At 45.3% G+C, this 25,309-nt stretch overlaps 1 protein-coding gene across 2 annotated transcripts in view; it reads left to right on the forward strand.

The window, feature by feature from the left end:
* Nucleotides 1–25,309, forward strand: part of FMR1 (fragile X messenger ribonucleoprotein 1) — a 698,844-nt gene that overhangs the window by 230,068 nt on the left and 443,467 nt on the right. For both annotated transcript variants that reach the window (XM_078688630.1, XM_078688632.1), the window contains exons 4-5: nucleotides 13,196–13,267; nucleotides 13,540–13,688. In XM_078688630.1, the coding sequence (XP_078544756.1) occupies nucleotides 13,196–13,267; nucleotides 13,540–13,688 (221 nt within the window). The remainder of the gene's footprint in view (nucleotides 1–13,195; nucleotides 13,268–13,539; nucleotides 13,689–25,309) is intronic.

The raw sequence follows: 25,309 nt of genomic DNA on the forward strand, positions 1-25,309 counted from the left end.
ACAGACAGTCACATCACGCATCCTTAAGCCATAGAATGTAGGTACGTACGTACCTCACGCCTTCTTCCGGATCCATTGATCACCCATTCTTCAGTTTCTCCACATCCTCACGTGCACCTCCACACCTAATATCCTCCAGTTTGCAGCAATGCACCTCCCCTCCTTCAAGTGCTACACATGAATTCTTCATACAGTATTTCAGATCCACCTGCTAGGCAATTCTGATAGATACATCTGCCAGTGGATTCCTCACCTTGTGAATATCCCCCTTGCGTCAGCAACATTCGGAAATTCTTTTGTAGCTTTGCGCCGACATGGACAACGTCATAGAGGCACGGCATCGCACGCGACTCCCCTGACGTCACCGACACTACAATAGGCCCACGCCGGCGTGATGACATTAGTTCCCTTTTTTCCGCGTCGTTGACGCTAACGGTTTCGGGAATCTCAGTAGCCAACTGGTGACTTTGTTACCTTATTATTCGTTTTTTGCTTCTTTGTATCTTGTTTCTTCACGATGTCGACAAAGAAGACCGGCTTCAAGCCCTGCAGGGAGTGCGGGAAAATGATGTCCATTACAGACCCGCACGAGGACTGCATTTGGTGTTTGAGCTCTGACCATGATGTGGATGGATGTTCATCTTGTCGGAAGATGAACCCGAAGGCCCTGAGAGAAAGAGAGACCAAACTCCTGGTAGCAAAGCTGAAGGCTGGCAAGGAAAAATCTTCGAGGTCTCGCTCTCTACGGGCGAGGTCGAGGTCGAGATCAAAGTCAAGATCCATATCTCGAGAGGAGTCGTCTTCGAAGTCCGCTTCAGACCATGCTTCGAAGTCGAGAAGGAGACATAAGAAGAAGAGGCATGAGTCCCGACGTCATTCTGGTAAGGAGTCGGGCTCGAGGTCGAGGTCACCGAAGAAGGTACGTTCCAAGGTGGTCACGCTGGATGTCTCGGATCATGAAGGTGAGGCCTCGCCTTCGGAGTCGCAGGTACAGTCGCCGACTCCGGCTTCGAATCTGTCTCCGGCGCCATCCCCTGCCCGAGATGAGGAGGAGGTTCAGGTGGAGGTGGATTCTGCGCCTGTCGAAGAGCCGAATCCGAACCCTCCACAAGACCAGCCTGAGGGTTTTCAGCCACCCTTCCCAGCCCCAGGCCAGGACCCATCAGCGTTTTTACACGCTATGTATGGCATCTTTTCAAGTGCGTCGTACCCCTCTGGCACACCTCCGGGTCCCATGGGTCCTCTGGCCTTCAATTTAGGAGTCCCTCAATCCTATCTTCCTGCTCCATTCATGCCTTTTATGCCGGCTCCGACGCCGCCATGGCAATACCCGGCTCCGCCGAGGTCGTCGACGCCGGTTCCGGTGTCGCCCGCTCCAGATCGACCTCGAGAGCATCCCACTGGGCCTTCGGATTCGATACCGACGTCGATCCCGGCTCCGTCGGAGCCGTAGGTGGATCCGGCTGCGAAGCGTGTAAAGGAGAGGTCCAGAAGGGAAGCGCAACGCCTTTTGGAGGAGCAAAGATATTTGGAGTCTCGTCCTGATATGGAGGAAGGTGAACTGGAGGATGATTGTTTTGAGGATCTGGCTGATGCTGGTAGTCTGGATTTTTCTCCGGAGTGGGAGTTACCATCCGGCTCTGATACGCCTTCAAAGGACGTCCAGCCTTATCATGTGGTGATGAGGAAGGCAGCAGAACTTCTGCAATTGACTTTGCCAACAGTGGAGTTTAAGTCTAATCTTCTTACTGAAGTTTTGCATTCACCTAGCTCTGTGGTAGAACCATTGCTTTCGTTTAATGAAGCCTTAGCGGAACCTATTATGGAGGTGTGGAAAAAACCACTGTCAGCTCCTGCAATATCCAAGAGTGTGGCGAGAAGATACAGGGTTGCACCTGAGGACCCTGCTTTTTTGACGTCTCATCCGTCTCCTGAGAGTCTAGTCATGCAGGCAGCCTGTTCCAAAAAGAATGTGAGTGCCTTTCCTCAGGTCCCTGGTGACAAAGAGGCTAAGAAACAAGATCAGGTGGCTAAAAAGACCTTCTGCTCTGCAAGTATGGCGTTGAAGTCAACTAATGCCACTTGCCTTATGGGGAAGTATGTGCATGCTCTTATGGACACTATGCGTACTTTATCTCCTAAGATTCCTGATGATAGCAGGAGAGATGTTGAGGAGGTTCTATCGGATGCACAGGCTGCGGCACGCCAAGTGATACAGAGTGGTCTGGACACTGCGGACTCGGTGGCACGTATCATGGGCACTGCGGTTGCCACTAGGAGATCGGCTTGGCTGAAATCTTCAGACTTTTCGGCAGATGTTCAGGCGGCTTTGCTGGATCTGCCGTTTGATGGTTCTGCCCTCTTTGGCAAGAAGGCTGATACGGCCTTGGAAAGGTTTAAAGACAGTAGAGCAACTGCTAAGTCTTTAGGGCTTCAAATCAGAGGTTCTTCAGCCAGGAAGTTCAGAGGTTTTGGACGCTCTTCCTTTCGCAACTATCGGAAAGGTCAGCAGCAGCAGCAACAGCAGCAGCAGCAGAACCCCTTGTACAGATCTTATAGGGGAAAGCAAAGAGCTAGGCCTCGAGGTCGTCAAGCTTCTTCCTCCTCTATCTCCTCTAACCCCCCAGCCTCAGAAAAGCAGCCCTAGATCCGCCATTCAGGATCATGTGGGTCCAGTGTGGGGTCGGCTTACCTACTTTCTACGAGATTGGGAATCCGTTACATCAGATCTTTGGGTTCTCAATCTCGTAGAAAATGGGTATGCCCTTCCCTTTCGGGAATTCCCTCCCAATTACCCTCCTTGCCAAGGATTTGCACAGAGGAACATCTGTTACTCCTTCAGGAGGAAGTGTTGATATTGTTAAGAAAGGGTGCGATAGAGGTGGTCCCAGAGCAGGAAAGGGGTCAGGAATGCTACTCCCTGTATTTTCTGATACCCAAAAAGGATGGCAGGCTTGTCCAATCCTTGATCTCAGGATCTTGAATCTCTATCTGAAACAAGAGAAATTCAAGATGCTCACCCTTGCACAGGTTATTCAAGCGCTGCTGGAAGAAGACTGGATGGTGTCACTCGACTTGCAGGATGCGTATTTCCACATCCCAATCCTGAAGTCGCACAGGAAGTATCTCCGTTTTACGGTGGGATCGCAACACTATCAGTTTGCGGTCCTTCCTATTGGAATTACTACTGCGCCTCGAGTCTTCACCAAGGTGATGGCGGTGGTGGCAGCACATCTCAGAAGGTCGGAGATTCCAGTATTCCCCTATTTGGACGACTGGCTGATCAAGGCAGAGTCGTCAGAGAAGGTGCTCCAGCATCTGCAGGAGACAACTCAGTTGTTGTACCGGTTGGGTTTTTCGATAAATGTACCCAAGTCTCACCTGGTGCCCTCCCAGCGCAACCTGTTCATAGGTGCTGTACTGGACACAACTGTATGTCGTGCATTCCCTCCACCTCAAAGGATTTGCGACATACAGGAAATGATTCCTTTATTCTACAATGGAGCGGTCGTTCCAGTCCTGAAGGTCCTTCGCCTGCTCGGTCTGATGGCTTCCTGCATCCTGTTGGTCGACCATGCATGCTGGCACATGAGGGCACACCAGTGGTGCCTCCGCAGGCAGTGGTATCAGCACAACGGAGATCTCAGGGAGTCGATCAGGATCTCCAGAGAAACTGCAGCGGATCTGTCATGGTGGAGCGTGGAAGGCAATCTGTCACAAGGGAAGCCTTTTCATCTTCCTCCATCGGTTGCCACAGTGATCACGGATGCCTCCACTCTAGGGCGGGGTGCTCATCTGGGGGATCGGGAGATCAAGGGTCTTTGGTCTCCAGAGGAAAGGTTGCTTCACATCAACCTCCTGGAATTTAGGGCGATTCGTTTGGCACTCAAGGCCTTCCTCCCTTCCCTTCGTGGTCTGTCGGTGCAAGTCCTGACGGACAACACAACTGCGATGTGGTATATCAACAAGCAGGGAGGTGTAGGGTCGCGTTGTCTCTGCAGAGAGGCTCTGCGTCTCTGGTCCTGGGTTCAGGACCACCAGATTTGTCTGATGGCAAATCATCTGGCCGGAGTTCTGAACGTTCGAGCAGACAGTCCCAGTCGGCAGTTTTCGGCCGACCACGAGTGGAGGCTTCACCCGAAGGTGGTTTGTCACGTCTTTCGGACGTGGGGGACTCCTCAGGTGGACCTGTTCGCCACTCGCGAGAATGCTCACTGCCCGTCATTCTGCAGCCTCCAGTTTCCGAGGCAGGGAGCCTTGGGGACGCGTTTCAGTTGAGTTGGGGCTCACAACTCCTTTACGCGTTTCCTCCCATACCCTTGATTCCTCGGGTTCTGAGGAAGATTCGCCAAGACCGGGCCCAAGTTATTTTGATCGCCCCGGATTGGCCAAGAAGGGTGTGGTACACAGACCTTCTCCACCTCTCCTCTCGCCCGTTCAGGGCAGATCTCCTCTCTCAGATGGAGGGGCATGTTCTACACCCCCACCTCCAGACATTACACCTTCATGCCTGGAGATTGAACGGGGCAACCTGAACTCCTTTTCTCTCCCACACGATGTGTTGGATGTCATATTATCAGCTAGGCGTGACTCCACTAAGTCCATTTATTCTTACAGATGGGCTAAATTTGTCTCTTGGTGTGGGGTGAAGTCTGTTGACCCTTTGAAAGCCCATTTATCTGATATACTACAGTTTGCTCTTTCTTTGGCGCAGCAAGGTTTTGCTGTTGCTACGGTGAAGGGCTATCTTTCGGCATTGTCGGCTTTTCTCTGTTTGCCGGACCAGCCGTCTCTTTTCAAATCTCCTGTAGTTTTGAGATTTCTGAAGGGACTCACAGATACGTTCCCTCCTACTCCTTTTATTTTTCCTCAGTGGGATTTAAATCTTGTATTAACCTACTTGATGGGTTCTCCTTTAGAACCCTTGCACAAGTGTCCCACAAGGCTTTTGTCTTTTAAGACAGTCTTCCTGGTTGCGATCACCTCGGCAAGGAGGGTAAGTGAGCTTCAAGCTCTTAGTTCCAAGCCCCCGTTCCTGACCATTCATGCTGATTGAATTGTTCTTAGGACCTGGGCTGCTTTTCTCCCTAAGGTGGTGTCTCCCTTCCACTTAGGTCAATCTATTACCCTTCCTACCTTTTATCCTCCCCCTCACCCTTCCAAGGAGGAGGAGAGGCTACACCGTCTGGACCCCAAGAGGGCGGTGAGTTTTTATATTTATAGAACTAAAGACTATCGAATGGATGACCAGCTCTTCGTTGGGTTTGCTGGCTGCAAGAAAGGAAGAGCGGTGCATAAAAGGACTCTTTCGAGATGGATCATCCTCTGTATAAAGATCTGCTACTTTTTGGCTGGTAAGGATCCTCCAGAGGGTATTAGAGCCCACTCTACTAGAGCCAAGTCTGCAACATCTGCTCTTTCTAGAGGTGCCTGTTGAGGACATTTGCAGAGCCGCGACTTGGGCCCCCCTCCACACTTTCGCGAAGCATTACTGCTTGGATACCGAGGTGAGGAGGGACGGCCACTTTGCGCGCTCTGTCCTCCAAGATTTCCTGGTATAGCAGAGTGGACACCCTCCTCCGGGAGTGGGGACTGCTGTGGGACTCTATTCACAAGGTGAGGAATCCACTGGCAGATGTATCTATCAGAAGAACAAGTTACTTACCTTCGGTAACGCTTTTTCTGGTAGATACAGTATCTGCCTGTGGATTCCTCACTGACCCCCCCCGCCTCCCCGTTGTCCACTCTTCTATTTCAGAGTTTACTGTAAAGTATTTACTTTATTGTCAAGGAGTTGCTTATTTCAAATGTTTTATTGCATTTGCTTCACACTGTGTGTGTTACCTTGATATTTGTACTGTGTATACGTCTACTGTCATTGGTCCGTCCGTGTGCTTCGATGGCATGGAAAAAAGGGCAGAACTGATGTCATCACGCCGGCGTGGGCCTATTGTAGTGTTGGTGACGTCAGCCGAGTCGTGTGTGCTGCCGTGCCTCTATGACATCGTCCACGTCCACGTCGGCGCAAAGCTACAAAAGAATTTCCGAATGTTGCTGACGCAAGGGGGATATTCACAAGGTGAGGAATCCACAGGCAGATACTGTATCTACCAGAAAAAGCGTTACCGAAGGTAAGTAACTTGTTCTTCCCACTCCAAGCAAGTACTTTTGCAGCTTCCCTAATTCGAATCTGTGAATGTCATATCGCCCCTCCTACCGCAACTCCCCACAGCACAGTTTCATTCAAAAACCCAACATCAACCACTCGGACTACAGTCGTACAATCTTCCGCAGCTTCACACGCAACTCGCCCCCCTCCCCGGGAGCACCGGATCAGGTCTCCGTTTCTGCGGCCGGCTCGCTCCCTGTTCTTACATCCGGCCCCGCGCGCTCGTCCTGTAAACCCCTTTTTTCGGTAAGTAAACAAACTCAAACATGAAGCTGCGTGCCTACCTCTTAGGTTTGAAAACTCACTTTTGCCCAATCCGCGTGGACTTCCGGTTAGTAGCCATGGAGAGATGTTGGCTTCCTCTACTCCTCCGCAGGACAATAGAAACTGGCTTTCATGGACATACTGAAGGGACTCCTGCACAGAGCGAAACACTGTGATACTGAGTTCAACAGCTACTGTGAAATGCCTGGTTGCGAACACCTCGGCAAGGAGGGTAAGTGAGCTTCAAGCTCTTAGTTCCAAGCCCCCGTTCTTGACCATTCATGCTGATCGAATGGTTCTCAGGACCAGGGCTGCTTTTCTCCCTAAGGTGGTGTCTCCCTTCCACTTAGGTCAATCTATTACCCTTCCTACCTTTTATCCTCCCCCTTCCAAGGAGGAGGAGAGGCTACACCGTCTGGACCCCAAGAGGGCGGTGAGTTTTTATATTTATAGAACTAAAGACTATCGAATGGATGACCATCTCTTCGTTGGGTTTGCTGGCTGCAAGAAAGGAAGAGCGGTGCATAAAAGGACGCTTTCGAGATGGATCATCCTCTGTATAAAGATCTGCTACTTTTTGGCTGGTAAGGATCCTCCAGAGGGTATTAGAGCCCACTCTACTAGAGCCAAGTCTGCAACATCTGCTCTTTCTAGAGGTGCCTGTTGAGGACATTTGCAGAGCCGCGACTTGGGCCCCCCTCCACACTTTTGCGAAGCATTACTGCTTGGATACCGAGGTGAGGAGGGACGGCCACTTTGCGCGCTCTGTCCTCCAAGATTTCCTGGTATAGCAGAGTGGACACCCTCCTCCGGGAGTGGGGACTGCTGTGGGACTCTATTCACAAGGTGAGGAATCCACTGGCAGATGTATCTATCAGAAGAACAAGTTACTTACCTTCGGTAACGCTTTTTCTGGTAGATACAGTATCTGCCTGTGGATTCCTCACTGACCCCCCCCGCCTCCCCGTTGTCCACTCTTCTATTCCAGAGTTTACTGTAATGTATTTACTTTATTGTCAAGGAGTTGCTTATTTCAAATGTTTTATTGCATTTGCTTCACACTGTGTGTGTTACCTTGATATTTGTACTGCGTATACTGTGTATACGTCTACTGTCATTGGTCCGTCCGTGTGCTTCGATGGCACGGAAAAAAGGGCAGAACTGATGTCATCACGCCGGCGTGGGCCTATTGTAGTGTTGGTGACGTCAGCCGAGTCGCGTGCGCTGCCGTGCCTCTATGACGTCGTCCACGTCGGTGCAAAGCTACAAAAGAATTTCCGAATGTTGCTGACGCAAGGGGGATATTCACAAGGTGAGGAATCCACAGGCAGATACTGTATCTACCAGAAAAAGCGTTACCGAAGGTAAGTAACTTGTTCTCCTCACTCCAAGCAAGTATTTTTGCAGCTTCCCTAATTCGAATCTGTGAATGTCATATCGCCCCTCCTACCGCAACTCCCCACAGCACAGTTTCATTCAAAAACCCAACATCAACCACTCGGACTACAGTCGTACAATCTTCCGCAGCTTCACACGCAACTCACCCCCCTCCCCGGGAGCACCGGATCAGGTCTCCGTTTCTGCGGCCGGCTCGCTCCCTGTTCTTACATCCGGCCCCGCGCGCTCGTCCTGTAAACCCCTTTTTTCGGTAAGTAAACAAACTCAAACATGAAGCTGCGCGCCTACCTCCTAGGTTTGAAAACTCACTTTTGCCCAATCCGCGTGCACTTCCGGTTAGTAGCCATGGAGAGATGTTGGCTTCCTCTACTCCTCCGCAGGACAATAGAAACTGGCTTTCATGGACATACTGAAGGGACTCCTGCACAGAGCGAAACACTGTGATACTGAGTTCAACAGCTACTGTGAAATGTCGCAGCCCGAGTCACATGAAGAAAAATATTACTTTTGCTACGGGTCAAACAATATTTCTCGCATAAGTCATTTAGTTCTAATTGTGAAGCGTCTTCATTTCCTCGCTATTCCAACAGCGCTTCTCCATCCAATCACCCACACACACACACACACACACACACACACACACACACACACACACTCTCTCTGCGGCCCCCACTAAATCACGGGCTCTAATTGTGAAGCGTCTTCATTTCCTCGCTGCTTCCACAGTGCTTCTCCATCCAGCCTGCAACCACTTCCCTCGCCCAGCTCGAGCTGATGCGAGACCATCATTTTAGTTGAAATAAAAAACAAGAGGGAAGCAGGAAGGAGGCATAGTGTGCCTGGCTCGGCAGAGTGTGGAAGGCAGGCAAATTATTTTCACCCGAGAGCTGGCCTGGCTGCTGCTGCGCCTGTATGCTGTCCTTGCCCTGCGGCTGCATCCGTAATTCGGAGGTGACATTGCTGGACGTAGGGCTGTGCAACGTGTAGGTGGCTAAAGATTTTTTTTTTTCTAAACATTCCATTGGCCTAAACAGCGAGACGGGCAGCAGGAGTCTGTAAGCCCCGTCCTTTTCAGACTGGGTGGCGTGTTTTTCTTTCTCCCCTCTTCTCCATTGGCTGGAGGAGAGGAGATAAAGAAACAAACAAAACACGCCCCTCAATCCGAAAAGGACGGGGCTTACAGCGAAAAGAGAACGTCACAGAGACCTCTTCTCCAATGGCTGGCTGCCGTTTGGGAGGACAGCCAATGAAGAAGAGGGGCGGGCATTAACCCTGCTTCTGGGAGACATAAAATCTCGCCAGCGAGACTGTGCATGTGCGCAAACTACGCTAGCCAAGACCTAAAAAGGTGAGTTAAGGTGGTCCCGGAGCAGGAGAGGGGTCAGGGATGCTACTCCCGATATTTCCTGATCCCTAAAAAGGATGGCAGATTATGTCCGATTCTGGACCTCTGGGTCTTAAATTTTTACCTGAAGCAGGAGAAATTCAAGATGCTGACCCTTGCACAGGTTCTTCTAGCGCTATAGCAAGAGGACTGGATGGTGTCTAGATTTACAGGATGCGAATTTTCACATTCCCATCTTGAGGTCGCACAGGGAGTATCTCCGTTTTACGATAGGGTCGCAGCACTACCAGTTTGCGGTCCTTCCATTTGGTCTTACTACTACACCTCAAGTCTTCACGAAGGTGATGGTGGTGGTGGCAGCTCATCTCAGGAGGTTAGGTATTCCAGTTTTCCCTTATCTGGACTATTGGCTGGTCAAAGCGGAGTCGCCAGAGATGGTGCTTCGTCATCTGCGAGTAACAACTCAGCTGTTGTTCAACTTGGGCTTTTCAATAAATGTGCCCAAATCTTGCCTGTTGCCCTCGCAGCGCAACCTGTTCATAGGGGTGGTACTGGATACTACTGTATTTCGAGCTTTTTCACCTCCACAAAGAATTCTCGACATTTAGGAGATGATTCCTTTGTTTTACGGTGTCGCGGTTGTTCAGCTTCTGAAGGTCCTTCGCCTGCTCGGTCTTTTCGCTTCCTGCATACTGTTGGTCAGTCATGCACGCTGGCACATGAGGGCACTCCAGTCAACACATCGGAGATCTAAGGGAGTCTGTCAGTATCTCCAGAGACGCTGCAGCGGAGCTGTCTTGGTGGAGTGTGCAGGGCAACCGGTCTCAAGGCAAGCCCTTTGAACCTCCTCCGCCGGGGGCCACAGTGATCCTGGACACTTCCACTCTGGGGTGGGGTGCTCATCCGGGGGATCTGGAGGTCAAGGGTCTTTGGTCTTCGGAGGACAGGTTGTTTCACATCAACCTTCTGGAATTGCGGGCGATTTGAATGGCACTGGAGGCTTTCCTCCCTTCCCTTCGCGGTCAGTCGGTTCAGGTCCTGACGGACAATATTACCGCAATGTGGTACATCAACAAACAAGTAGGTGTAGGGTCGTATCGTCTGTCGAGCAGCTCTGCGACTCTGGTCCTGCGCGCAGGACCATCAGATTTGTGTTGTGCAAATCATCTAGCCATTGTGCTGAATGTTCGTGCGACATTCTCAGTTGCTATTACTCGGCCGATCACAAGTGGCGGCTTCATCCAGAGGTGGTCCATCACATCTTCCAGTTGTGGGGGTCTCTTCGGTTGGACCTGTTTGCCAAACACGAGAACGCGCACTGCCTATTGTTCTGTAGTCTCCAGTATCCGATGCAGGGGGCGCTGGGGGCCGCGTTTCAATTGGATTGGAGCTCGCAACTCCATTATGCGTTTCCTCCCATACCCTTGATTCCTCGGGTTCTGAGGAAGATTCGCCAAGACCGGGCCCAAGTTATATTGATCGCCCCGCATTTGCCAAGAAGGGTTTGGTACATAGATCTACTTAATCTCTCGTCACAACCTCCGCTCCGTTTCCCTCTCAGGGCAGACCTTCTTTTGCAGTCGCACGGGCAGGTTCTACACCCCCACAGCCTGCACCTTCATGCCTGGAGATTGAACGGGGCAACCTGAGTTCCTTCTCTCTCACGCTGGATGTGGTGGATGTTATCTTATCGTCCAGGCGACACTCCACTAAGTCAATTTCATCTTATAGATGGTCTAGATTTGTTAAATGGTGTGGAGAGAGATCCATTGATCCTTTAAAGGCCCACTTGTTAGATGTTCTTCAGTTTTCACTTTTCTTGGCTCAGCAGGGGTGTGCTGTGGCCACTGTTAAGGGATATTTGTCGATTTTATCAGCGTTTCTTTGTTTGCCGGATCAGCCGTCTTTATTTAATTCTCCCATTGTTTTGAAGTTTATTAAGGGCCTTTCCAATAGGTTTCCGCCTACTCCTTTTGTTATGCCTCAATGGGATTTGAATCTTGCTTTAACTTTCTTAATGGGTTCCCCGTTTGAACCCTTACATAGTTTGACTATGAGGCTTTTGTCTTTTAAAACAGTCTTTCTTGTGGCTATTACCTCAGCAAGGATGGTGAGTGAGCTTTAGGCTCTCAGTTCAAAACCCCTGTTTTTAACCATACATGCTGAAAGGATGGTGCTTAGGACGAGAGCTGCTTTTCTGCCCAAGGTGGTTACTCCCTTCCATCTAGGGCAGTCCAATACTCTTCCTTTGTTCTATCCTCCCCTTCACCCTTCCAAGGAGGAAGAGAGACTTCACCGCCTGGATCCTAAAAGAGCGGTGAGCTTTTATTTGGACAGGGCTAAAAACTTGCGAGTGGACGATCAGCTCTTTGTGAGCTTCGTTGGACGCATGAAGGGCAAGGCTGAGCACAAGTGCACTCTATCCAGGTGGATCATCTTGTGCATCAAGATCTGCTACGCCCTGGCTGGTAAGGAGCCTCCTGAAGGTATGAGGGCTCATTCTACCAGAGCCAAGTCATCAACTTTTGCTTTGGCCAGATGTGTACCTGTAGTGGACATTCGTAAGGCAGCGACTTGGGCCTCCCTCCACACTTCTGCAAAGCATTATTGCTTTGACTCCAAAATGAGGAGGGAGGGCCACTTTGCGCGCTCTGTCCTGCAGGACTTTTTGGTATAGAAGGGTGGACACCCTCCTCCGGGACTGGGACTGCAGTGGAAATCTATTCATAAGGTGAGGAATCCACAGGCAGATGTATCCATCAGAAGAACAAGTTACTTACCTATGGTAACTCTTTTTCTTGTGGTTACAGTATCTGCTTGTGGATTCCTCACTCACCCACCCTCCTTCCCGTTGTCAATCCTTGTATACCCTAAAAGTTACTTTGTTTGACATGTTTTTCTACACTGTATCTTCTATCTATCTAGTACATTTATAGAAAATGCTTTTATTCTTGGGCTTTCCTTTTGATTTTAGTATTAAATCTTTTTTATTGAGCAGCAAGGAAAAACATAGCGTCTCATAAAGCCGCCCGCACCTGCCTGAGCACATGGCGGTCATGAACACTATACAAATACACATAGCATACATAACATAACTATGTTTCTTCCATTACAGCTTTGGGGCTAACTACCTTATTGTGACTAGCATGCTTTCAGCGAATCAAGGCTTCTTGAGTTTTGATTTTGAATTTCCAAACCACAAATCAAAGAAATTAGTAGAGGATGTAATAACTCTTATAATTGTGCTGTCAATATGGTTGGATGACGAATTGCTGATACATTGGACAACAAAGATTTAATAGGTGTTACGTTCAATCCGCAAGCAGTTTTGCCACCCCCCTTAAAAAGTATTACAAGTTTGAAGAGAATGGCTTGGCAGTACCTCAAACATATATGAAGTATGTGACTAGGGAATGAACAACACAAAGCCCAAGTTTATCATTGTATTATCACGAGAAAGAGGCAGTTATTGTCCCAGAGAAACAAGAAAACATGAATTTTCGGCTGTAGGGAATATTGATATGCACTGAGTTGCAGTGCAATAAAGTGCTGATCTTTCTCAGACTTCTGTTATAGCAGTATCTCTATTCTTCAGCGTTCTACTCCGTCACTCTTCGTTGATGATTCACTATACTCAAATAATTATGTTGGTGAATTACAACAATCAATTACTGCCAAACCACAGCCAGGCAAAGTAATCAATAAAGGTGCGTGGCAACAAAAGTTAAATTCTGAGTTTCTTAACGCTTCTCTGATTTTGATACGTTTACAAGACCCTTCGCTAAACATTTGCTTTTAATGTAAAATGAATGTTTGATTTTGTTACATTATCTAATGATGGTTCAAATGTCACTCAGCTCAAGGGTTCAACTAAAATTATTTGGGACTGCATTGCCATTGCTTTCTACAGAACATAATGGCTAGTTCCGGCTAGTTAATGTTGTTTTGGTAATAAGTGATGTGTCCTTCAAAGTGGAAATGTTTAATGAAAATTATTTACCATCAATAATTCTGTCTAGGTTTACTCCAGAGCAAATGAAAAAGAGCCGTGTTGCTGGTGGCTGGCTAAAGTCAGAATGATAAAGGGTGAGGTAGGAATATATAACTTTTATTTTTGTTATATTACTACTATTCCTTTTCCTCTAGTTGTTAACTTTCTTGCCTTCATTTGCAACTTTTTTTTTTTTACAAAGTTTTAAAATTATTAGTCCTAGAAGTTTGTTATTTCTTTCATTATTGAAGACACACGTTCTTAGTTTTTGTCTGTTATTTTCCTTCCAGTGCAAGCACACTATCATTTATACAGAATACTTAATCATTCATATTGACCAACGGTGATTTATATTGATTTTGTTTTTATCAGTTTTATGTAATAGAATATGCAGCCTGTGATGCCACATACAATGAAATTGTCACAGTTGAGCGTTTACGAGCAGTGAATCCCAGTAAACCTGCAGCAAAAAACACGTTTCACAAGATTAAATTGGATGTTCCAGAAGATTTGAGGCAAATGTAAGTTTATTTTTCATGGATTGTAAATAAATATAAGTATTTTTATAGACGTAGGAGGACGAGCCATTAATTGTCATACGTTGTTTTTAAACTCACTCTCCATTTAGCACAGGAAATAGCTTTACATCACTTAACCCCAGTGCTTCATCATTATAGTCCTACTGCTGTCCATTTAATCTTTGTGCTGTCATTAAGCCTGCAGCTTCTTGGCGTAAAAAGCCAAATGTATCAAACATGTTATATACATATTTGTTTTATGTGTTCTGCCTTTAAACCCAAATGTATCTTGCCCCTTTCATGAGGTACTCTTCTTTTGCAAGTTCCTTATTCACATCATATAAAGGTTATGTTGCATTATGTGCTTGTAACTCCGAGGCTCTTCCCTCCAGGCGGTCTGAACGTTCTCAAGGTACAGAAGGAATTGTACCATTTTAGCACAATACAAAGTAAAACCACTCGCATACCCTGTTCACTCTCCCAAGAAATCAAACTCTCTTCCCCATTCAAGGGAAAGTAAACGCAAATATGCGTAGCATGTGTTTGTCCTGCACAATCTAATTTTTTTTTTCAACTTAACTTTTTTTTGTTGTTAGCCATGTGTCTCCTCTGTACCAGCATTTTTTTTAATTTCAAAATAATGTTATTGTTATAAAGAGGTAAATAAAAATACAGATCATAAGTAATAGTGATACAATTGATAGCAGATAAATAGTAATCAAGAGCTGACAATCAAAAATGAAACATATCAAATGCATTCAATAGATAAAAGTAGTCTGCCAAAAAACAGGAAAAAGAATTTGGTAAGATAAATGCAGTAACACAGGCAGAGTCCAACAACAAGAGTATCACTATCAATTGGTATCATCATGGGAAGCGAGGGAAAGAGCAAAGAAAGAAGAAAGAAAGAGAAAAAAGAGTGAAAAAGAAGAGGAGAAGAGATAAAAGACAGGTCAGAAGGAAAAGAAAGAAAGAGAGAAGGATTTCCAACAAACTAACCCTACAAACAAGACACCATTCAATCAGACAAATCAAAGGGATACTGGTCAACCAACCCCTTTGAGGACAACTCCATATAATTATCTAGAGCATTCCAAACCCCACTAGCAATAGATGGAGAAAGATGAGCATGGTCAACCGAGGTATGAGCACTTCGTAAAAAGGAAACCCAAGCCCACCAAGTATGATAAGAAACAGCGGAAAACGATTTCCAGTCCATAAGAATTACTTTCACTGCAATAGTCAATAGGAGATCCAAGAGCTGTAATTCCATGGGTTCCAAGGGGAGAGGAACTGGGGCAGCCAATGGACCTAATAGAATTAATGGGAATGAGAGTGGGAACCTAATACCAAAGATAAGCATGAGGTGCTTGTGAATGTGGTCCCAAAAGGGTTGGAGGAGGGAGCATTCAAAAAACATATGCGGAAAGTCACCTGTCATTAAACCACAGCTCCAGCATAGGTGATCATCTTTGAGATTGAGCGAGTGTAAGCGGACAGGAGTCCAATGCAGAAGGTTGACAGAGAAAAATTTAGATTGCATTAACGAGGGGGCGATTTTATTGCGAAGAGAAAGTTTACCAATCATCTGCCAGGTGTCTGAAGAAATATGATCAGTAATACTCTGATCAAAATGATGTAACCACTTTTGTTGGGCAATCGTGTGAGTGGGTAATGAAACCGTTGATAAGAATTTATAGATGTTAGAGGCTACGTGACCAGGGTTAATCCAAATTTGAAAAAGAGTAATCGTAGGAGAAGTAGGATGAAGACGCACTTTAGCAAGAGCTACTTTGATTTTGAGAAAAGTATAAAAATCCAAATTAGTTAAAGAATGTTGTTGAGCTAAGGAGGAGAAAGGTAGTGGCTAATTATCAGAACCATAAACGTGTTTAACAAGGGAGATCCCTTTAGTAACCCAATAAGATATCAGAGAAGGATCAATATTAATTTTAATTTTAGAATTCCGCCAAATAGACGACCACCGAGATTTATGAATTGGAATCGCCACTTTCTTGTCCACCTTCCGGACCGCAGCAAGAGTATCTAAAATAATATATCGGGAGAATGGGATGGATAAGGTAGATGCAGTGCAAAAGGAAGCAGTCGGTAAAGGAGAAGCCAGTTCTTGTTCTATTAACAGCCAAGAAGGCACATGGAGAGGGGGAACAGAGAACCATAGAGCTCCTTGAGACGCCAAAAAGGCAGTTTGGTATTTTTCCCAATCCGGAAAATTACAACCCCCCATATTACAAGGCTTCCGCAAGAATTTATATGCCATTCTAGCCCGTTTATCATTCCATAAAAATTTAGAAGTCAGAACATCAATTTCATGAAAAAAGGAGTCCGAAAACTTTACCGGGAGCATAGAGGATACAAAATTAATAATAGGTGTAATCATCATTTTAAGGGTCTGCAGGCGACCCCACCAGGAAATGTGTTTCGGAGACCATGTGTCCAAAAGACGCCGTATTTTAAGAATAGTCTGGGTTTCATTATAGGTAATTGTAGTCGACAGGGTAGAGCAAAAATAGATACCCAAGTATTTTAATTGCTTAGACTGCCATTTAAAACCAGCAGAACCCATATGCGTAGAAAAGCAGTAGGCATTCAAGGGGAACATCTCCGTCTTATCCTTATTTAAGGTGTACCCTGAAACCTTTGAAAAAAGGGAAATCGTGTCCGAGATAGCAGGAATAGCCAAGGCAATATCATCCGAGAAAATAAGGACATCATCCGCATACGCAGCAGTTTTAATACGATGAGGGCCAAAAGAAAAACCTTTAATGTCTGGGTGTAGCTCAATCAATCCGAGGAGAGGGTCGATGGACAATAAAAACAAAAGTGGAGATAAAGGACAGCCCTGTCGGGTTCCCTGGCGAAGATTAAAAAAGGATGAAGTCGCACCGTTGACTCTGATGTTAGCTCTAGGTTGAGAATATAGGGACATGACCATATTAATAAAGGAGTCACCGAGATTATGTGCAGACCAGACACCACGAAGAAAGGGCCAAGAAACCTTGTCAAAGGCCTTTTCAGCATCAAGAGCTAAGGCCGCGGCTGGGAGATAAGAACGTTTAGCTGCTCCGAGGATATGACAAAAAGTACGTATATTATCACGCGCAAGACGGCCCTTTACGAAACCAGTTTGAGAGGGGTGAACCAGTTTAGGAATGAAGGATTCCAATCTTTTGGCCAAAATTTTAGCAAAAATCTTAGCTTCCATATTAAGAAGGGAAATAGGATGGAAGTTTTTTGGATCAGAATGATCTTTTCCCTCTTTTGGAATCACTACAATGGTAGCTTCAGCCGCTGTGCCAGAAACAGACCCATCCTTAATAAAAGTGTCAAAGACAGATTGAAGCTTGGGAACAACCACAGGAAGAAAAGTCTTATAAAACAGAATAGGGTAGCCATCAGGCCCTGGCGCCTTCCCAGATCGAGTGGCTTTAATTGCGGCAATAATTTCTTCAGGAGTAATTGGACCATTTAAAGTGTTACTATCCTCCACGGAAATAGACTGCACCGGGACAGATTTCAAGAAGTCCTGACACTGCTCAAAAGAGGCCTGAGTAGAAGGGGTGTATAAATTATTGTAGAAGTCGCGAAAGACCTCAAGAATTTCCTCAGTCTGAAATTTTTTAGAACCAAGATGATCAGTAATAGAAGAGATTTGAGAGGACTTAAAGGAAGAATCCTGAAATTTTAATGTAGCCGCGAGAATCTTCCCAGCTTGATTTTTTAACAGTAGCCTTTTGGATTTCTGAGCCTGAACCCCAATATGTGCTCTTTTGGTAACTATAGTATTATATGTGTCTTTTAATTGCTTGATTGACTGTAGGCAAAATGTATCCCTAGAATGTCGAAAGGTAGATTCCAACTGTTTTATTTCAGTCGCCAGATCTGTAAGTTCTTTTTTAATAGCGGCATTCCTTTTTGACATACAATGAATAACCTGGCCACGGAAAGTACATTTAAACGAATCCCAGAGGACAATTGGGGAAGAGACTGAGCCTTCATTCTCAAGAAAAAAGGTGTCAATTGCGCTAGAGAACTCATCGATCTGAGCAGTATCATGTAAAATTTCTGTATTTAATCTCCAAGAGCGAGCCCTTGACTTAGGAGCAAAGGACGACAAGGTAAAAGTTACCGCGGCATGATCAGAAATCACAATAGGGTGAATAAGCGGAGAGGAGGAAGACGAAACAAGAGAGGAGTGAACCAATAAATAATCAATACGAGAAAAGGTAGAATGAGGTGGAGAAAAGAAGGAAAAATCACTACCAGTGGGATTGTGAAGACGCCATACATCCTGAAGATGAGTTATGGAACACATGTTAAGCATTTGTTTATGGGATTTTGGAGGTCGAAAGTGAAAAACTGAATTCCTATCGAGAATGGGATCCATTGGTAGATTAAAATCCCCACCAACAATAAGATTCCCAGAATGAGGTGTATCATTTAATTTTTTGGTAACCGCTTTCCAAAAGGACGGATCATCCTTGTTAGGGGTGTAAATGTTCATAACATAAAGATCAGCATTACCATCCGACAACTTAGTTAATAGCCAACGACCTTCAGTATCGTGATCAGACGAGATTATGGATAAACCTGAATTTTTTTAAATTAAAGTAATGACTCCATTTCTTTTGCCACAAGCATCAGAACAACCAACATCTGAAACCCATTCCTTCTTCAGGAATACCGCCTCTCTGGTAGAGACCTTTGTTTCCTGAAAAAGGACAAGATCTGAAGAGAGAGATTTGCAATAATCTAAGATTTTTGACCGTTTCACTGGATGATTTAAACCCTTAACATTAAGGGACAGCACATTCAAACCCGACATAGACATAAATAGAAAAAGATAACATAACCCATAGATGAAAAACAAAAAGCGACCAGCACGAAGACAGTCATATACACATCAACCATTAACGTCAAAGAGGGAGAGTCCATGGAGGAAATCCGAAAAAAGAAAAAAGACAAGAGAGGAGAAAAAAGAAGAAAGAGAAGAACCATCAGGGGAGGTCTGAAAGAGACCAAATTCATACTAGGGGGAACGTGGGAAGGCGAGCAAGGGGACCGTCACGAGGAATGATCACAGTCGATATCAATAACCCCAAAACAGTCCAGAACTGAGAATACCTAATTAGGAGAAATGAGCATCCAGAATATAAAATAATACTAGTATAGTACAACAAAAACAATTCATTACGGAAATCTAGAAAGTGGATACGCATAGATCAAGTGACTATACATGTAGCATATAAAGTAGACATCTAATAGAATAAATGTAATAAGAAGACTTAGTCATATAAATAGCTTATTATAAAGAAAGAAACATCAAAAATATCAGTTAAGTAAACGAAAAGTAGATAGAGTAAAGGTGAAACCATCAGTATAAATAGCAGGAAAGAAAGAGTAAAAGAAAAACAGTCTTCAAGAGAAAACGACAGGGTGCAGTATAAAGAAATAGATGAGATAAAATAGAGAAAGGCACTAAAAAGTGGACAATAGAACAATTAATAAAGCACCATGCTAGATGAATACAAGGAACTATACTATAATGAAGAAGACTATGGAAAAATGCAAGATAAACAATTAATTAACCGTCCTTAAATATAGAAACCTTGTTATAATAATTTGATACTGAAATGCAGGAACATGTGGAAAGTATAGTAATAGAAAGTAGGAGAACAGGAGACCAAAGAGTGCAATAAAAATAAAATATCATATCATAAAGTACAAGAAAAGTACACAGCTTGCAAGGAACTAGCACCTATAGAAGAAGATATTAAGTAAGTATGAGGCAGAATAAATAGTGCAAATAGCAATGTAAATATATATCAAAACTATATATATATTAAATATGCAAAGGCACTTATACGCACTTAATTACCATGCATAAGGTATATAAACTCCGTTATAGGTAGCTAAAGTAAACAGGAAGGAACAATGAAAAAATAATACAACCATATCTGATAAGAAATAAGCTAAAAATACAGTAGAAATGAAATCCACTACCTTAGTCCTAATATAGAAAAGCCAGTGATATTGGTAAAGCATTCTAAGCAGTAAAACAATAACTAATTAAGCATAGAAGAAATGCAAAATACAGTAACTGTAACATGGTGGGCGCAGGTAAGCACCACTATCGATAATAGATAGTAATAAACCTATGACCAGACTTGAACCAGAATACGAAATAGTACAAGACACGTTGAAGTCAATAAGACGAAAGACATATAAAGTAGAACGACGACACAAAACGGAAGAACCAAGTACAAATCAGGTGAGAAAACTAGACTATGCAAAAAAAACAATAAGAAACCACGGACAGGGAAGAGAATAAACCAGAAACAGACGAGTACTACTGAGTGGAACAAGGAAATAGAAATGAGATATGACAAATAGAACAATAAGGATGGAGGAAACGAAGACAAAAGGAACAACCCAGAAGGAAGAACACTACCAAAGCGAAACAACAACAGCAAGGTGAAGGAGAACCGATACGAAACGAAAAGGCACACCTACACTGATGATAAAAAGACGACAATTAGAAAAATTTAATGCGCCAACTAACACCATCATAGAAATGGAAAGGAGACAATACCAAAAATGAAGGAAAAACACCATAAAAAAAACTTGATTGACAACACCAGTCACGAAAGAAAGCCATAGACGAAACAAAATCCATGGAACACACAGGTCTAAAAAAGTAAGCTCAATAGACCTTGAAACAAGAAAAAACCAAGTAAGGCAGAAGAATCACATCAGGTGCCAGAAGCACCATGAACAAGCGGAGCCTCCATTTGAAGCTCCATCTGTAGTTCCATCTGATTATCCAAAAAAGAGGCCAGATCAGCAGGTTCGTCGAAGATTCTGGAGCGACCTTTAAAGGTAATGCGAAACTTGGAAGGGCCCGAGAAGGAAAATGGGATATGCATCTCTGATAAACGCTTTCGAAGATTGAGAAAGCCTTTCCTCCTTATCACTGTGTCTCTGGAAAAGTCTTGAGAAATTGAAATACGGTGGCCTTCCCAAGAAACAACTTTAATCTTCCGCATATGAGCCAAAATTTGTTCCGTGTGCTGATGACGCAGCGGCTTAAAAATGATAGCCCTTGGTTGCGTAGCAGCTTTAGAGTGAAAAGAGGGGACACGATGTGCGCGTTCCAGCTCAAAGTCTCTTTGAAAAGAAATTTGCAGAGTAGAAGGCAACCATTGGTATAAGAAGTCAATCATAGACGGAGCACCTTTCTCGGCTTCTTCAGGAAGGCCAAACATGCGCAGGTTGGATCTGCGATTACGGTCCTCCTGCTCAGTGAGATCCCTCCGCAATGCCGCCATTGAGCGCTCTAATTGTGAAAGAGTTTTAGATTGCTTGTGAATACTATCCTCTGCGCCACTAATGTCTCAGTGGCAGAAACACGAATGGATAGAGCCTTAAAATCATTCCTGATGGCTGATACCTCCACCTGTAGTAAATCTGTATTAGTTTTGGTAGACTGCGCAATGTCATGGACATCATTGAGACGCGTCAAAATAGCCTCTAAAGTGGAGTTAGCATCTTTTTTAGATAAATCAGGTGTAGGAGAAACTTGTTTGAGTCTCTTAAGAGAAGCTTTCGACTCCTTTGAATCTTTAGCAGTCTGCGACAAGCCCATATTGGCCGCCATAGAGCTTCAAAAGCAGAGGTAGGAGAAACAACCACTTCAGAAAACTGAGGAAAGGCAGAAGGCGCCAGAATATTGGTGTACTCAGTAGGCAAGGAGAGAAACAAGAATGAGCAGGCTTACATGCACAAAAATGTGAAATCTCAAACACCGTAACGTCAGGATCCTGCCGATATGAAGAATACACCTGCATAAACTAAGAAGACAGCAAATAGAGTCTCAAAGAGCAGGTAATGGTATTGAAAGGCACTGTAGGCACTCTGAAGAAAGGCACAGTAAAATAAAATGCATAAAAAAAAGTTTCATTGAAAGCCACACAGCATGGAGAACGTAAAAAAACCATTGTCAGCTTGCAACAGGTAATATTCGTCACCAACAATTGATTATGCGCATTCCGGATAAAATAGTCACCATGGTACCTCCGTTCGTGAGGAGACTCGGAACTGCGTGTGTGAGGCGAGACAAAATGGCGGCCGCTCGTAGAAACACCGAGCGCCACCTTGAAGAGTCAAAATAGCAGGCACCAGCAGCTCCAGGGCGCAGGAAGGACTTTCCACAGGCACACGGCACCTTCCGACATATGAGGCTCCGTTTCTGTTATTGTGGGGTCCCTGGAAACAGAGATGAACCTCCGACGGCCCTCGCTCGTCTGAGAGCTCAAGCGCAGACCGCCATTCCAAAGCGGCGCGCAAGCCACGCCCCCCCCTCTGTACCAGCATTTTAAAACCGGTTCCCGCATTCAATTCATCGGATTTGAGGAGTGGTGTTCTTGCAGATGCACATTTTTCTGAAAAATAACTTTCGTCAGTGGTACTTGCAGTGCTTAATGTATCTAAACACCATTTAGTAAATATCTTGTGGGGAAAAGCTTTCATCTAGAATTTTTTTGCATTTGTGGTCCGGACGTCTCTACATATACTGCACAAGAGTATAAATATTTTCTAGAAAGGGATGCAAATACAAGTAGATACATTGTTTTATGCTAACTGTTTCTTATTGCTGTACTCCCAGATCCGGTACTCGAACTGGAAAGGATTCTTGTGCTGAGGGGTTTGGGTCTTCTGTAGCTAGTGCCTCACTGCTGAGCACAGTTTGTCCCGAAATGTTTGTGATATGATATTATTAGTTGCTAGACCAGTTGATCTACGTACGTGTAGGACCCTCTCAGCTAGAGCAGGCGTGCGAAAGTTCGCAATCACTTGCAATAGTTGTCTTTCCTCTACCACCCCAGCTCAGTCGTTTTACCATTATTTTGATGTTAGACAATTCACTTACTCCCTTCAATCTACCCCTTTTCCCCTATCCCGGACCCTCATTTCTTTTTTAATGGGCCCCAGGTTTCTTCCTTTTCTCTGGGCATTGGGGGGACTCCTACAAGGACAACCACATATGGTACACAATCAGGCGGCAGGTCTATTGTCCTTGTGGAAGGTGACTATTTCCCTTATCTTCTGTTATTTCGCGGCTGGTAAATATTTGTTAGTTTTATTTATATTTACATTCGCCTTGTGACTCTCATGGCCAACATTAGATCTGGTACCTATGCTCGTCAAGCACCCCTCTAGTTCATCCCCTCTTTTCATCTCTGTTTCTATTCGATTTAAGTCTACCTTGTTATAAACAACACCCTTCATGAACTGGTCCAGTACTCCGGTGTAAGACTGTACCAGAGTCTCAACCGAGGTCAGTCGATTAGACATTGATAGAATCATGGAGGACATACTCCCTATATAAATCAACCAATGTATCCTTAAAGTCTCTAAGGGTTATTATCACTGATTCATGTCCTCCCTGCACATCCCCACTACAGACATTCTTTCTGGGCATAGCCCTGGACTGTCGCTTTCCCACCTTAATGCCCGTTTGCTGGAGAAGGAACTTTGAATTGCCAATTCATGAACCTTTTTGCTTCTTTTTTTTCTTTAGTGGGTGGGGGGGTGGATACTGTGCTGGCCCCTGGTGATGGAACTTCTATGGGGGCAGAGTGGGGAGCATTCCCTCGATGTTTGCACTAAGATGGAGTCTGTTACTAGTGATCGCCTTCATTTGCGGTTGGAACCATAGTAGCAGGTGACTCTACTGTTATGGCAGCTGCTTTTAAAGTTACTTTTAGGGTTGCCTTAAGTCTATCCTCGGTATGTTTTATTTCATTACTCAGAGCCCCCATTGTTCCCGATAGGAATTTTTCTAGTGGGCCGGTGGTAACACACTCTGCCTTATTAAGTTTCCTTTTCCCCATAACAAATCTTGTTACCTGAGCTCACCTTGTCAGTCCAATGGGGAATCTGTAAAATTAAACTCCGACACTGCCTTAGTTAGGGTGGAGGAAATCCAGGAATGTGGCCCAGCCCGGCCTCAACAATGGGCACAGACTGACGCGCTCTGCCCGGGCACGCCATGCATGTCCTGGGCTGTGGGAGTCTGCTGGCGCTCTTGTAGCATCAGGAAGGCTCCTCCTCTCTTACAGACAGCAGTGGTGGTTGCTATGGGACCGAGTCCCACCCCAGCGAAGGCAAGCAGAAACGAGCGCTCTAGTTTTGGCACAGCCCCAAGTACAGCGCGTCCCGCGCTGGGGGAGTCTGCTGCCACTCTTGTAGCATTGGGGAGGCTCTTCCACCCTTAAGGGCAGCAGTGGTGGTTGCTGGGGGACCGAGTCCCACCCCAGAGAAGGCAAGCAGAAATAGGCACTCAGCCCTCAGCACAGCCCCAAGTTCAGTGTGTCCCGCGCTGCAAGAGTCTGCTGGCGCTCTTGATACAGTCCTTTTAATTATGAGAAGTTGACTCTGGGATGCATTCTGACTAGAATATCTGATGGGTACATTTTCCTGTATATTTATCAACTTGAGAATATTCCTTCAGATGCCTCACTCCTCCATAAACGTCCACAGCAATAGCTTTGTCATGCAGCTTCAACCTTGATTCCACCCATGGGATGTAATAACAGCGAGTATATTAGACACCCTTCAGCACGTTGATGGCAGTTACTATTCATTTGCACCTCATCAATGTAGGTTTGGAGCTCTCTTCGTTCTTCACCAGTGGAATCCTCTGCTTTGGTCAAATGTCTCCTGTGATGGTTGCATATCCCTGTAGATTCCTCAACATAGGAGTAGTCCTCCAGATTCTTGACTGGTGCAGAAAGGTCAACAGCAATAGCTCTCTGGCATAGCCAGGGAGAACCATTCAGTTTCATCCTTGACTCCACCCATGGTATATGATGAGAGCGGATTATATTGAGCGCCAGCCGGCACCTTGGTGTCAATTCCTTTTCATCTGTATCTCATCAACATGGGATCAGAGCACTTTCTGTTCTTCACCAGTGGATTTCCTCTGCTTTGATCAGATGTGTTCCTTGAAGATTTCAGGGTTAAGCCCCGTAACAAATGCCACAAGAAATTTGCCATGTCAGTGGAACGGACTCTGCCGATTCAGAAGGAGGGAATCGACGGTAGTAATCGTCTAGCATATTTTGGAGATTGTTCAGTACAGCTAGAGGCATTAGAGGTGAAGGTATAGTATCCGGAGGCGGGACCACAGACTCAGGGGAAGGTTGTTCACCCTGATCATCTTCCTGATACTTTATAAACAATTCTGAAGGGCTTCTAGCTGTTCGGAATCTGTCATCCACCTCAGAGTCCTCTTCACTTTCTTCTGAATCCAGTAATTGTTCAGGAACCTGAAGAGGTACTTTATTTGGAGAAATATGCAATGAAGACAGTTGCTCCAGCGTAGAACCATGTCTCTGCAACAAAGAAGGTGTTGTCGTAGATGGCGTAGATATCATAGCCATAGACGCTGACCAGACCTGCAGCTCCGTAAAAGAGGACAATTTCTGCGTCCACGCGAGGGCCTTCGACAGGGTCGTCGTCGGTGGAATTGTAACCAAAGGTAAAACTGTCGACGATGAAGTTTCTGTCACAGACGTTTTCTTCATCGACGACGAGGTCTT

This window comes from Lissotriton helveticus, chromosome 4_1, assembly GCF_964261635.1.
Source record: "Lissotriton helveticus chromosome 4_1, aLisHel1.1, whole genome shotgun sequence".
Taxonomy (NCBI): domain Eukaryota; kingdom Metazoa; phylum Chordata; class Amphibia; order Caudata; family Salamandridae; genus Lissotriton; species Lissotriton helveticus.